General features: G+C 44.1%; 1 protein-coding gene across 2 annotated transcripts in view; it reads right to left on the reverse strand.

Moving 5' to 3' along the window:
• FANCA (FA complementation group A) overlaps positions 1 to 15,893 on the reverse strand; it is a 2,214,801-nt gene that overhangs the window by 2,003,143 nt on the left and 195,765 nt on the right. For both annotated transcript variants that reach the window (XM_044081851.1, XM_044081852.1), the window contains exon 6: positions 9,640 to 9,735. In XM_044081851.1, coding sequence (XP_043937786.1) covers positions 9,640 to 9,735 — 96 coding nt within the window. The remainder of the gene's footprint in view (positions 1 to 9,639; positions 9,736 to 15,893) is intronic.

Genomic DNA, 15,893 nt, shown 5'->3' on the forward strand with positions numbered 1-15,893 from the left:
TCTGAGGGTATTGCTACTCAATGCTAGAAGTCTAAACCTCAAAATGCACTCTCTCGAGGCACTCCTTAAAATGGAGAATATCGACATCTGTGCAGTGACAGAGACCTGGTTCAAAGCTCCAGAGAGTACACCTGCATTACCAGGCTATAATTCATACCACACCTTTCGGCCACCTAACCTGGACCGAAATACTAAAGGCGGAGGCGTGTCCATATTCATTAAGGATATCCACACCTCCAGGCTAGTTGCTCAACATAATGCATCCGTGATTATCCAAGTGCAACTAACTCTGGGCAAGACCGCAATCCAAATTGTAGCTTGCTACAGATCCCCCACCATGTCCCAGGATTCCCACTCCTCATTTCTTAATACACTGGAAAATATTAGGGTACAACCTAACACCCTAATAATGGACTATTTCAACTACCCTACCATTAACTGGGAAAACTACTCATGTACCAACTCTTGTGTTCAACGTTTTCTGGAATTCATAAATTCCAATGCCATGGATCAACGTATCCACACCCCCACCAGGGGCAGCAATATCCTAGACCTGGTTATTACCAACATGGGCAACCGGTGCTCCACACCAGAGGTCAATTCCTCGTTGGTCATATCCGACCATAAGCTAATCACCCTAGACATCCACATCCCTCCCCCACCCCCCATTAGGGAAACCACAGTAAAAAATTTCTCCAAAGCCAACTTCACGCTTCTTAAGACAGAAGTGGCAAACTTCACGACACCCATGTTGACGGACAATAGAGGTATGACTGCTGAATCTTACACAAATGCGCTTTATAAGCACTTACATGAGTGCATGGATCGTGCAATCCCGAACAGAACCAAGATGCTATCCTCCAAAAAAAGGAAGCCAATCTGGTGGTCCCCTGCCATAAACAAACTCTACAACAGAAGAAAGAAACTGTTGCAAAAAAAGAGTAAAATCCCATGATTGGAGAAACTCCCTGGTCAGCTTCAGTAAGAAGCTGAGATCCCTCATAAAATCCTCCAAAGCTAGTTATGAAAACAAAATCGCCACTGACTCTAAAGACAACCACAAAGCATTCTATAGCTATGTCAAGAATCTCAATGGCAACACTCAGATTTGCTCTGAGTTACAGCACAATGGCACTAAATATACAGAACCAACGGATATTGCCAACATCCTGGCAGATAGGTTCAGTGCTAACTTTACCCCTCTGTCATCCCCTAAAGGGCCCATCTCTATACCAGAAGAATGCAAAGTTCCTGTAATCATGGCTGCACAGGTAAAAAACACACTATCCAAAGCCAAGAGCATCCATGGGACCTGACGACATCCCAGGCTGTGTTCTACATGAACTACAGAATGAACTGGCACCCCACCTAAGTACCATGTTCAATCATAGCCTCACCTCAGGTTATGTGCCCACTGAATGGCGCACAGCGACAGTTATCCCACTCCACAAAGGGGGAGCCACCACAGACCCTGGAAACTACCGCCCCATTAGCCTAAAGAGCCTGGTCTGCAAGGCTATGGAGCATATCATCATGGAACTTATAAACAATGACATTGGTAATCTCCAAACTCAGGACCCCACCCAGTTCGGGTTTGTAAAAGTCAGATCATGCCTCCTAAACCTGATAGACTTCTTTGAAGCAGTCACCAAAGCCGTAGATGAGGGTAAGGTGGTTCACACAGCCTATCTAGATCTCGCCAAGGCTTTTGACACCATCCCCCACTCTGGAATTATAGATAAACTCACTAAACTAGGTATAAATCCCTATGTCACAAGATGGGTTGCCAACTGGCTCACTGACAGAACCCACACTGTGAAAGTAGCAGACTCCAAATCCAGCTTCAGACCAATGACAAGTGGAGTACCACAGGGTTCAGTCCTGGGTCCTCTCCTGTTTGGCATCTACTTCTCTGAAATACAGGCCAACACAGAAGGTCTTTGGCTAACGAAGTTCGCAGATGACTGCAAACTAGGAGCCATAATCAAAACTCCAAAAGATGTGGACATCCTACAAAAGGGCCTTGCTGAGACAGATGCCTGGTGTCAAAGCCATGTCCTCAAGCTCAATGCCAAAAAGTGCATTGTCATTCCTTTTGGTAAAAACTCAGTACCCATGAACTACCACATAGGTGGTAGTCTACTTAACAACGGAAGTGTGATAAGAGACCTTGGGACACAGGTGGACAGTAGTCTCTCCTTTGATAATCACATCGCCACAATAGTCAGGAAATCCTTCTATGTGGCACACACATCACAAAAGGTTTCTCATCCAGGAAAAAAGAGGTCATTGTTCCCCTCTACTCGTCACTCACTAGACCCATTATTGAGTACAATGCCCCTTTTGGTATGTACCTCACAAGACATCGACAACTGGAAAGGCCACAGAAATACCTCACAAAAAGGATTACCGGCCTCAAAGAGATGCCCTATGCAGACAGTCTCAAAAAACTGCAGCTTTACTCCGTTGCATATCGCCTACTCAGAGGCGATCTCTGCCCAACACACAAAGCTAAGTCAAACCCAGAGCTTTTAGACATGCTCCACTTAAAGAAATCCCAATCCCTATGAGCTACATGCTCTAGGGACCTAAACCTTGTCACCACAATAAACAGAACATGCTGGAGGGACAGATTCCTGTCCCAGAGACTTCTCATACTCTGGAACAAACTACCTATCTATATCAAACAAAGCTCCTCATTAGCACTCTTCAAGAAAAATCTTGATGATTGGATGGGAGATAGGAAATTCACCCCGGGGATCACTTCTGTGGCTCTGCTCGAATAATTTTCTTGGGTGGCGAAAGCCAGGGTACCTTTGGCTAGGCTTATATAGGCCCTAGGGCCAATAGCCTAGTACCTACCTATGAACTATACAACATTTTTTGCTATTTAAGGTGATGTCCTAACTGATAGGCCAGGTGCTGATATAGTCCGTACCCTGCTGAGATATCAAAATGTGAAAGGGAGATTTGACAGTTACCGCTAGCTTGCACTCATCAGCAAACATAGCCATAGTTTCTTGACATCTGTTTTCACATCTGAAATGTAGATGCCGAATAAGGAGGAGTCCAGAGCAAAAACCTGAGGAACACTGCTGACAACAGTCCCCCCCCCCCCCAAGTGTAACAGAAGCACCCACCACCAACTTAACAGTGTGAGACAGGCTGGAGAGAAGAATAACTCTCCAGTGGATGACATAAGAGTTGTCATATAGCTGGGACAGTACACATAATACAACCATGAGGAACTGTCAAAGGCCTTCAACACAGCTATGAACAGCTAAGCCTTCATCCATGGCTTCAGTGACCAGTTTAAAGAACCCAGCTAGATTAAGTAGGCATGACTAAACTTTTACAAGTCCAAATTGGTCTGGGTCCAAGCTATGTCTGTCAAACTATTTCACTGTTTAACAGCAAAGCATTTATGTACACCATGATTCTGCAAACTATAACTGTAAGACAAATTGTCCTATAGTTTCTGGTGTCTGTTGTGGGTCTGCACTTGTGCAATGGAACTGCTATGGTTGTATACTATGCCACAGGGACAAAATCTGTGAAAGGATGCTTTGCATCTTTTATCTTGGGGTGAAGTCAGCAAGTAGTGTCTGGTTGGAATTTGTCAGGCTCGTACTCACTAACCTGTGGCATTTTTCAGGGCTCAGTACTGACCCCCTTATAGTTCACTCTGTACATGCCATCACACGAGAAGGTCAGTGCAAGGAGTGGTATTTCTTACCAGACATATGCTGATAATATTCAGCTATACTTCTCCCAGTAAGTATGCAGAAATATTTTTCTTCAGAAGATCACCTGAATTCATTCCTTAAATGAATAACTCATAATAATTTCAAATTCAGTCCAGCTAAGACTTGAGTCACTTTTGCCAGGTCAGTTGACATGGTTAAATGAAATACGCATAGGTAGGTACTAGGCTATCGGCCCAAGGGCCTAAGTAAGCCTAGCCAACAAGGTTCCTTGGCTTGTGCCACCCAAGAAAGTTATTTTCCTGTGCCCCTGTCGTGCAGAGCCACAGAAGTGATCCCCGGGGTGTATAATCTTTTAGAATGCACAGGAGCTGCCCTCATCAATCTCCGGTCTCTGTCATGTGGTCTTAAACATGACCCTGTACAGTATTCCCCAGTGTATAGATACATATTCTAAGAACACTAATACAAAGAAAGAATGTCATTCTTCCCTTTACCGTCAAAGAGGGGAATGCACTTTGGGCATTTTTACACAATACTTTGTTTTAGCACAGAGACTAGTTACGGTGTAATTTAGATACAGTTTGATCTCTCAGACACCACAAAGCTTGCAAAGGAGAAGCAAATCAGGGGGGTGCCACACTGCAGATTCATCACACCACAGTTATATAAAAATTCTAGAAAATTAATCAGATAAAAGAACATTACCAAATATTTACAAAGCAAATATATTGTATTCTACTGCAACAACTGGATCCAATACACTTTGAGCCTTGCAAAAGGGTATATGACATGGTACATTCCACAAAAGTAGGTGGAAAAAAAACATATCTTGGAACATATTATGATAAAATCGATCAGTTTTTTGTTTCTGCAACTCTAGCAGACAATACGTGGTAAACATCTTCAAGCCAATGAAAATGTTACAGAAAAAAAAGCAAGTGGCCATTGTATCAGTGAACACAATGTGGGAGTGGCTAAGCATTCTGTGGGAAATAGCCATTTGCTATATGACTGAGATTTAAGATTAATACTTGAGTGCTGGTGGCGTGCTACTTCTAAGTATATTTTGTAATGCCTAAAAATGCCATGCCACCCCCCTACTCACATTTAAGTGATAACAGGGTACTGTTAACTTCCTTCAATTTTGGCAAATTTGGGTTGTCCTCACCATGTGGACTATGGAAACTGCTGTAGCGGTATTAACTTGGTGTGAAGTCCCTCATAAGCACAGGCACATCGCTACAGCATGTGGTACAAATAATCCAAGTTTAAAAAGCACAACATTCAGCTCTCCTAAAGTCTAACAGAGGTTCACATAAGCTTGAAGGTGTGCTGATGCATATGCTAACATACGGCACATTCATCAATACCTGTCAAGGGAAATTTAATTATGACAGTAAATTTACACGAGCATAACCATTAAAGGGAAAGCAGAACTTTTTGCAAAAATTCAGGCTGAACCGGATCAACTCTTAGAAAAAATATGCTTGGATATCAACTTTTTTAGAATGGAATAATAAATCGTAACTTCTTATACACCTATGGCAATGAAATAATTACTCTAAAAAAGGACAATCAGAATGCAGCGACTCAGAACAAAAGTTTGTTCATGACTATCAGCAGCCTTTTGCCAGTCCCCACTTCAAGCAAATGTTCTGTAGCTTACCTACCCTTTTGAAACTAAAGGAATTTTATCTGCCTTCACTTAGCAACTTTTAGTGATACTACAAGTGGTCCACAGACTCCTAGGTCTCCAAGGGGGAAGGATCATGTTTCATTGGTGGGGGTTTGGTTTATGCTCTCATCCATGATGCCCAAGAGGGACTTGAGGCTTAGAAGAGGTTAATCTCAAGGTATTAGCGCCATTCTTTTCTACTCATTCAGTTTTTTTTTTGTTTTTTTTTTACTATCAGTCTGATGACAAGACAGGAAGTCATCAAGTTATGTAATGGGTTTAACCGGGATCAAGACACAGGATAAGTACATGCCAATTTGGAAAGATGTTAAATGCTGACCAGCAGACAAGGGGTATCGGATCCAAAGGAACTACCAAGGGGAATCTTGATGCTATACCCAACATTTGAGATACTTGTCTTTAAGCTATGTACCATATAAAGTAATCAATCAGTACAGAAAAGAAAATTCTGAAAACATGGCCCTTGTTTGCTGTGGTTTTATAGCTGTGGCACAGTGATGCTTTGGTAAAAGGACAAATATCACAAATTAAACTACCAGAAGAGATTATGTTGGCAAAATGCACAATTGAAGAGAGTAACACATCTAAAGCCAACCTCTGCATATTTTTCCCCCCTAGGCACATTACGTCCCCTTGCCTGCCAATCAACAACCAACCTTCTCAAATTGAATTTTGCCCATTTGTTCTCCTATATCCAGAAATGACCTCATTATAGTATGAGGGAGTGACAGCTTTTAGGAGGGTTGCCATGCAGGCAACCATTAGGGCTTTTTGCATTTCTGCTGGCATATTGGCATTGATAAAAGTTTCTATAGCCTATCCCCATGCACCGGGCTGGGGGTAGGGAAGAGCTGCAAATATCATTGTGGAGACTCGCATCATCTTTTCCCTGGGAGTGCTTGCTCCCAAGCAATTGTTATAAAGTGTATACAATAAAGGATCATTAGTATTCAAAAAAGAGCATACTGACCAAATAACCTAACCAGTGTGCCTGCTATAAAACAAGCGTATAGCAAAAGAACAAAGGCCAGCCACTGAAGTACACTGAACAGCCAGGCTTTTTGTAAGTATATGTTGTTTAACAGAATTCTATACAAAGCACACACCAAAATGAGAAAAATCAGGCACATTCTGCAAAACTGAAGAAACAGAAACATACCCGATGTCCTCATATGTTTTGTCATACTAATCAAAAAGATTTTAATTTTTTTTTTAAATAGTCAAAAAAAAAAAAAAAAAAAAAGAAAGAAAAAAAGAAGATAAAGAAATGTGACAGAGAGATTCTCCACTGCTTTTCTTGCACTGATGTACTGTGCAAGCATGGGAGCACAAGTCCCAATAGCAAGTGCAGTATATCAGCAAAGAGAAGACCAAGCTGAAGGAAAATAAGTGCCACTATACAAACATATTACTTAAAAAAGGTAAGCAATTTAATTCTTAAATAATGTTATTATATAATAGTAGTAATCCACTCCAGTGTGTGTGGGAATATCAGGATTTATCCACGGTTGGCTTTGTGGGTAAATCCTGATGATACCCACACACAGTTGTGGATTACTAAACTACCAACATGTGGTGTCTTGGTAAACAAAAGCCTGCCCCAAGGATTTTTTCAGATTTTGCTATCTGTGGCACATCCCTCCACTGAAGGACTGTGTCTGTATGTTTAATAGTCCACCATCCACCCCCACCCCCCTCCCCAGATGGGCATGTCCATACCCATCTTGCCAGCACTGACAAGCACTTAACCAGCTAACTGAACTCAAGTCAAATAAGCTGTAGTCAAGTCCTTTATCCCTCTACACCACCAGAACTGACCAGCCTCTGCATATTTCATGGGAAATTACATGCAAAATATGTGCAACTCTGCCTTCAACAAAGGATGTGTACTTACTTACCTGTTTATTATACAGTGTACAGTAAATATGCACAGTTTCTCCTTCTCTCAGAAACAAATGTCCAAAACTGCATTTTTTTCATCATATTTATAGACAGCCTGGTATCCCCATATAGAAACTTCATTTTTGCTGAATGGGCCAGTAAATAACCACTTCTGCTCCTGTCATCAGAATCTACTGTGCTTGAAGAAATACTGGTCAATGGGAAAGGGTTTTAACAGGTCACATCCCCAACATTAGCTGGTAGTGCTCACAAGACAGAAAAAGGAAAACCATGACTTAAGGAAATTTATAAAACCATTAAAGATAGGATAACTCTAGAAATAGACTCAAATTAACTTCTCCACTACCCGATTCATAGGGAGCAGTTTTTTGCACAGCATGGAAAGGCAGTGATCACTGATTCTGCCTCTTAATTGAAGGATCTGGGGATTAATTCCCTATTTCTGACGACTGCCAGTGTACAACTTTCTCACCATTCTTCCCACATTTGTTTGGATTTAACTCCAAAGACCTGCTGCTCAGACTGACTTTTTAAATTATCACTAGGTTTGTACTTTGAGGTTTCTCCTCATACTGCCTCCCAACCATGGCATTTTCTATTTAATAACATGAAATACATCAGTGCCAAAAGTGAGACAGAAAGATACATTTTTATAAGTCATTTAAAGGTGCATCCAGAATCAAACCACTCATTGTGGTTGCAGTTTGTCAGAGTTAAACTTCAATCATGCCAGATCAAGATTTGGTCATTCATCAGAAGCAGAGAAATGATGATGTCAGAATAACACTAAAAAATGGAAGTAAAACATTCATGGTTCAGCTTCACAAGAGTGAAACACCTAATTACAAGTGGAAGCTCAGCTAATCAACAAGCAGCATACCTGTGCCAAGATAGCCTCTGGATACCTCAAAGCCCTCAATAGGGCAAAGTAGGTATAGAAATTAATATTTATTACTGCTGTTCAAGGAGAAGTTATTTAGTGGTGATTTAACTATATACAAGGAATGAAATATATTTGACGCTGGGCTTTAATTATGCTTATGTGCAGTACTGGAGGTGGTGACAAATAGAGGTTTCCGACAGTCTGGGAGTTGTAAGGGCTCAGCAGATCTGAATCATAAGGGACAGCTACACTACTGCCACTGTATACCTCCTACTCCTCCTCTTCCTCTGAAAGATGCAGCACATACATGCAACTACATTTGTAATACATTAAAGATGTGCCACTGTAATTTTATACCTGTGCCACTGTAATTTTATACCTGTGCCACTGTAATTGTATACCTGTGTCAAATTAGATAAACAGCTCAAGAAACTGCAAAGGTGTGGGATGCTTTTATGCTGCAGCACAACTGTTTTTGCCCATGGAACAACATAAATGTGAAACTGGGACAAGTACTAGCAATTGGAGAGGTGACACAAAAGTTACATAAGAAAATCTTAGCAGCCCTGCGCTTAATTTTATTATAGGGGGGATTATGGCAATACTTATTTCACGGAGTAAAGGAGAAAATCAAACAGAAATCACTAAGGCAACTGACCGACTCTGCAAATGATCACAGGCTTACTGTAATGATTCTTGTAACATCATTCTGCAGTGCTGTTACCACTACAAGATTATTTTGGACGTATGTAACATGGCAGTTACTTCTTCTATACCAACAGTTCTTACTTATAATTTCATATTCAGGATGTCTCTATCTGCAGTTATTTTAATGTTATTTATATAGGTTTTTACAATGACATGGAGCTTTTCTCCTTGGGGCATTAATGATAATGGGACTTCCCAGATAGAAATTTTCATTCCACAAATGTATTTAAATTGATAAGGACCCACATGCTGGGAGAACTGTACAAGATTAGTTGGGATGAAAACAAGCTAGAACAAGCAGTTTTACAGCAGCTAACCAACAATCAGGGAACTCAGACCATGGTCATTTTTGCACTAGCATAAATGTTATTAATATCTGGCATGAAGGAGTTAAAGAAAGACTTCATCAATTTCCAAATGGGTGAATGTACAACTCCTGGCTCAGCATCCTCAATCTGAGTTACATTTGATGTTACAAATACACACACCTAAAAATCACATGCTTCTTTGTTGAGATAATTGGACTGCTAGCTTGTCTACCTTCTGTTGCTTAATGCTGCTCTGCCTGCCTTGGTAACTAGGTATTTAAGCGGTTTACTACACCAGGACGGAAGTCCAGCATATGATCACCAACAATGTTAATTCTAAATGCAAAGTGAGATCTTATGTCAAGCAGTTAAGCTTAAAATGTTAATGCCATTTAAAATAGCAATGAAAATGTAGATAGTACAGTTTTAACATACCTGAGCCTGCCAGATCTCCAGCGAGAAATGTAACCGGCTGAAGGCATTCTGGCACAGGAGATCCTTTACAGTCTGCAATAAGCAAAGCAGCTCCTTCTGTAATATAAAACAAAAATTAAAAACCAAATAATTCTACTGTAATAAAAACTTGTTCCAGGCCTGTTAATATTCTCCATCAGAAAATTCTGAATACAGTACAATTCATATGCGTTTTTCAGTTAAAACCCAACTTATTAATGATGTTCCTCAGCTTTTAGTTACTAATGTACTTACTATAGTTTAGCTGAAATATGATCATTGGTTTAGATTTTTTTAAAAGTATCACTTTTATCTCTTTTTTTTAATGCACAAACTAGCAGAATATGTTTCCTGCGCATTTTTACACACAGACATAAACACACGCATGCACAATCTGGATCTCTTCCCTCAGTCAACAATTCAACACATTTCTTACTGGCACATGATTTCACTACACATAGTACATTTTAGAAAATGATTTCAGCAGAGAAAGTTTTAACGATATAATCTGTTCTTACAGGAATCAGTGAACTTGTTAAAGGAACAATGATGTTATGTGATCCTATCTCGCCTACATTCTGACTGATGGGTTCGGAGCCGATCCCTCGGCTCCGACTCGGCACGCTTATGCCAAAGAGCAAAGTCTCTTATTGGCTGAGCTTACTATATCCCAGGATGCACCACTACCAGTCCCCCAGATCTCGTTTGCCGCTAACCTGCGAAGACGTGGTCTCGAGCTGGCTGAGCTGAGTAGTATTTTTACTAACTTTTTTCTGTCAGAATTTTGCTGTTCTTGTCATAAAAAGCTGTTTTAACGGCTATTCTTCACTTTTGTGTGTGTTTGGAGTTTGTGAGAAGACTTTGTTGTGTGATTGGGCGTTGATTTTGATTTTAGGCCTCCTTCATCTTAGGGCCTTCCCGGTCAGTCAACCCCCCTTAAACCTTAGAGGGTTTCAAAGTACCCTTTAGTTATTTGTTACGGTTTCTTTACCTAATCGGCAACTGTAAACCGATTATTAGGTAGTGTCAGTAAAACAGAAAGTCAGTGGATAGTGTTTTTTCTGTCAGGGATTACTGATTTTTTTGCTATAATGTCTCAGAATCCTAGGCCTTCGGGCTTTAAAAAATGCACCAAATGTAATTTCAAGATGTCTATCACAGACGATCACTCGCTCTGTGTGTATTGTTTGGGTGCAAAACATTTACAAGAGTCATGCAGTGTGTGTCACGCTTTTTCCTCAAGGGTCCTCCAGGAGAGGAAAAATAAACTTATTCTTAAAGGGTTAACAAAACCTTCCTTTGAAGAAGCTTTGGCATCCTCTCCTTCTCCAGCTAAAAAGAAAAGGGCGTTGGCTCCGACCAGTCCGTCGGATCCGACCGCCAAAAGACATAGGCAGGCTTCTCCTTCGGCTCCAAGGACTTCAGAGCCGAGGGCGGAACGGTCTGCCTCGATGCCACCAGTCTCGACTCCTCTGGCTTCGGAGCCGATGGCTGGGGCATCGAGAGGCGGGTCACCTTCGTCGGCTCCACTGGTCTTGGAGCCGACAAAGGTTGCCCGCTCAGACACTTCCTCCTCGGCGCCGAAGTCCTCCTCGGCACCGATGGAAACTAGTGTGGGTATTCCTTCGGCGCCGATAGTCATCGGGTCGCCTCAGAGCCGGTCCCCTAGCCCTTTGGGGCCGTTGGAGAGGCCATCTCGAACCCGTTCAGTATCCTCTCGGTCATCGAGGATGTCGGATTCGGATATAGACAGGGTGCTCCAAAGACTGTTCCAGTCCCCAGTCTTTCAAAAATTTGTTTCGGCTCCGACCCAGTTGGCTTCGGAGCCGATAGCCCATGCCCATCCCATTGCTATTCCTCCTCCGACCGCTTCGGCTCCGTCGGAGCAGGTGCTGTTGGAGCCGGTGGAGATCTTAGGGTCGGCTCCGACCCTTACTCCAACCCGGGCCTTCGGGTCCGAGTTTGGTACACGGACTTCTTCGGCTGGACCCGGGGGTGATGTTTCGGGACCTATGCTATCGGTTCCGAGCCTCCCTCTCGGTGCTTCGGCTGCGGGACTTCCGTCGGCTATCATGGCTCCGGGGACCGGACACTCCCAGGATTCTGGGGGTCCGGCTTTCAGAGCTATGAGGAGTGCCTTGGCCAAGTCTTGACCATCTCTCCGGCTTTACCGGCACCTTCCCTGGGCGTGGAGACTGGGTCTTTGGCAGTTCCCCTGTCCGTAGGCAGCGGAGCCCCTGGGCCTGAGGTTACCCCCATTGGGGGTTCCCCTCCTCCTGAGGGTTCTTCAGAGTTGTCTTCAGAGGAACCCCAAGGAAGAGATCGTGCAAGAGGAAGCACGTGGACTCCCGAGTCTATTACATCGGACACTGATCTTGATGATGCGGAGGGGTCCCAGTCGCCCTCGGATGATGTCTCATTTGCAGACATCTTAGAGATCCTCAAACAACGAGGCGGCTGGATATCCAAACCCCCCTCTGCTGATGAGTCAGTGCTCCTCAAGGCCTTTGGGGCTCAGCCCTCCGCCTCCTGGGTGTCTCCGCCCTTCGACGAGCTCCTGGATTTAGTTTGTCGAAGGGCGTGGGAACATCCAGATACCGTGGAACCAGTCCCTTCTCGTCCTAATAAATTTTTGTCTGCCCCACCCGAGAAGGAGTTCCTCACTAAAGGCGTGGCTGTAGATGCCATGGTGGTGGCATCTGCTACACAACAGGGCGTGGCTGAGGCTTCAACGTCCGTCCATCCTCCTAATAAGGAGTCTAGGAGCATGGACAGGTGCGGAAGCGCACCCTGACTTCAGCGGCCTTTACTTTAAGGTCTCTGAATTATTTGGCACATTTTACCAGGCTTCAGAGGGATCTGGTCAAGGAGCTGTCAGATTCCCTCTCGGGTAACCTACCTGAGCAGCTAGCCCAGTCGGTTAGCTCTCAGTTGGCTATCCTTACGTCAATTTCTAACTCGTCCATGAGGCTCATTTCATATGCGGCCGAAGGGGCGGGTAGAGCGGCAGGCACAGGCGTGGCTCTACGGAGACAAGCCTGGCTCCGCTTGTGTCAGTTTGCGGAGGCCTTCAAGTCTTCCTTCGCCGACACTCCCTTTGATGGGTCCTCTTTGTTTGGACCTAAGGTTAAAGACACCCTTACCCGCTGTGAACAAGAGGGAAAAACTTTATCTGCCGTAGGTGCCCGTTATTCCACTCCCTTTCGGCCTTATCCCAAGGCTAAAGGAGGAGGGAAGATGTGGTTCCGTAAATCACGTAAGTTTTTTCCTCAACAGCAGGAAGATTCCCCCTCCAGAGGCAGAGGACGGGGAAATTTTTCTGGGAGACGCCGTCCCAGAGGCGGCAGAGGGCCCCGCAATTCTGGAGACCGCGAGTCCTTTTGTGGCTCTTCAGCCTCCCACACCTCGTGAGGGATTGCCCGGCTGTGCTGCTCCGGAGCCAGTCGGGTGCCGTTTTGCCAAGCACCTAAAAGCCTGGGAGTCAATCACTCAGGACAGATGGGTGCTTCGGATCATTGCCGGAGGTTACACCATCCCATTCATATGCTCACCCCCACCGTCCAAAAAAATCCCGGACCCACCACCCAGTCAAAGGGAAATTGCAGCCGCAGAAGCTTTAAAGCTGCTAGAAAAAGGAGTCATCCAACCGGTCCCCACAGACCAGATCGGATCCGGAAATTACTCGAGGTTCTTTTTAGTGCCAAAAAAGACAGGGGACCTGAGACCAATTTTGGATCTCAGCCGACTAAACCAATCCGTCACGAAATCCAGATTCTGAATGGTCACGTTACAATCCATTCTCCCATTGTTGGAGAAGGATGTTTGGATGTGCTCCATAGACCTCAAGGACGCCTATTATCACATTCCGATACATCAGGCGTCCAGGAGGTATCTGCGCTTCAGCCTGGGAGACAGTCATTTCCAATTTTGTGCACTGCCCTTTGGTCTCACCACAGCCCCCAGGGTGTTCACCAAGTGTTTGGCAGTAGTGACTGCTCACCTGAGGAGTCTTGGATTCCAAGTGTTTCCCTATCTGGACAACTGGCTCCTGACTGCCACCACCAGGCATCTACTAATGGACAACCTCAAAGCCACCATCTCCCTGGGTGCTACCCTGGGAATTACATTCAATTGGTCAAAGTCTGTCTTGCTGCCCTCTCAGCGCATAAGATTCATAGGAGCAGAGATAGACTCAAGATTGATGCGCGTTTTTCTTCCGACCGAAAGGATCCAAACTTTACAAGGCCAGGTTCAAGCCCTGATTTCAAGATCCAAAGCCCCAGCCAGGATGGTCCTACAAGTTTTAGGTTCGATGTCTGCCACGGTTCTTCTAGTTCCTCTGGCAAGATTGCACATGAGGATTCTTCAGTGGCTATTGTCAACTCAATGGTCCTTTCAGGACCTTCCCCTCAATCATCCCATTATAATTACAGAAACATGCAAACGGGACCTTCGCTGGTGGCTTCAGACATCCAATCTAAATCAAGGAAGTCCTTTTGTTATTCCCTCTCCAGTGGTCACCCTGACGACAGATGCCTCCCAGACAGGGTGGGGGGGGCATTGTCTGGGCAGGTTAGTTCAGGGCTCCTGGCTTCCAGACGAAACTCTTCTCCACATCAATGTATTGGAGATGAGGGCGGTACTTCTATCCCTACAGGCCTTACACAGGTTTCTCCCTCAGGGCATAATCGCCATCCACACAGACAACATGTCGGTGGTCTGGTACCTAAACAAACAAGGAGGGACCAGATCTTACCCCCTTTGCAGAGAGGCCATGAGGGTGTGGGAATGGGCGGTAGCTACCAGCCGTTTCTTGGTAGCGACCCACATTCCGGGGAAATCAAATATACTGGCAGACAGATTAAGCAGGACAATTCTCTCTCCTCACGAGTGGTCCTTAAACAAAACAGTAGCAGCTCAGGTTTTCCGGAGATGGGGGACTCCGTGCTGCGACCTATTTGCAACTCCACTAAACATGAAGTGCAAAAGGTTCTTCTCCTTGACTCCACATCAGGGAGTAGCAGCTATGGATGCTCTAGCACAACCTTGGCCAACAAGGCTACTTTATGCCTTTCCTCCGATTCCACTTCTCTCCAAAGTCATTCAAAAAGCTTCTCAATTGGGGTCCGCAATGATACTGATTGCCCCATACTGGCCTCGTCAGGTATGGTTTCCTTACCTGAAGAAACATGCGGTGGATGATCCGTGGACTTTAGAACTAATTCCGGATCTGTTAATTCATCAGTCGGGACGACAGCATCAGTCCCTTCACTCCTTGAAGTTGACAGCTTGGCTCCTCCACTTCCGACTTTAGTCAGAAGTCACACATTAGACCCGGAAGTTATTCACATTTTATCTTGACCCACAAACCCACCACTAAGAAATTGTACCTCAGTAAGTGGAAGAGGTTTGCTATCTGGGCTCAACTCAGGGGCTTAGACCCTATCACTGCTCCTATCCCAGAGGTTTTGAAATTCTTAACATCCCTGTTTAATCAAGGATCTTCTGTCTCTACTATTAAAGTCCAACTAGCGGCTATCTCTAAATTCCACGAGTCCATGGATCCTCCATTGATGAGCAGCAGACTATGCAAAACTTTCATTAAAGGTGCGGGTCTGTTAAGACCCCCAGTTTTTCATCCTGCGCCTCCGTGGGATCCTGATTTGGTACTTCGTGCATTAACATCTTCCCCTTTCGAACCGGCTGCTACATGTGAGTTAAAATATCTGTCTTGGAAAACGGCCTTCTTAGTTGCAATTACTTCTGCAAGAAGAGTTTCAGAGCTTCAAGCCCTGTCTATCAGACCACCGTACTTGATTTTTCACAAGGATAGAGTATCACTTAGACCTAATCCATCCTTTGTCCCAAAGGTCTGTTCTAATTTCTGTCTCCAACAATCCCTAGAGCTACCAGTTTTCTTTCCAAAATTCTCCAATGAAGCTGAATACACTCTCCATAAATTGGATGTTCACAGGCAATTGCGCTTCTATTTAGACAGGACTCAACAAATTCGTAAATCATACCAATTGTTTGTGTCCTTCTCAGACAATAAATTGGGCAAAACCATCACAAAAGCTACTATCTCCAAATGGATTAGAGATTGTATAACTCAGGCTTATTCTTCTTCGAATAAGCAACTTACAACATCTATCAAAGCTCACTCTACCAGAGCTATGGCGACTTCTATAGCTTTTCATTCCAAGCTTGCTATCTCGGAGATTTGTGCTGCGGCTACT

The sequence above is a fragment of the Protopterus annectens genome, chromosome 8.part1 (genome assembly GCF_019279795.1).
Source record: "Protopterus annectens isolate FY-2018-M chromosome 8.part1, PAN1.0, whole genome shotgun sequence".
NCBI classification, from domain to species: Eukaryota; Metazoa; Chordata; order Ceratodontiformes; family Protopteridae; genus Protopterus; species Protopterus annectens.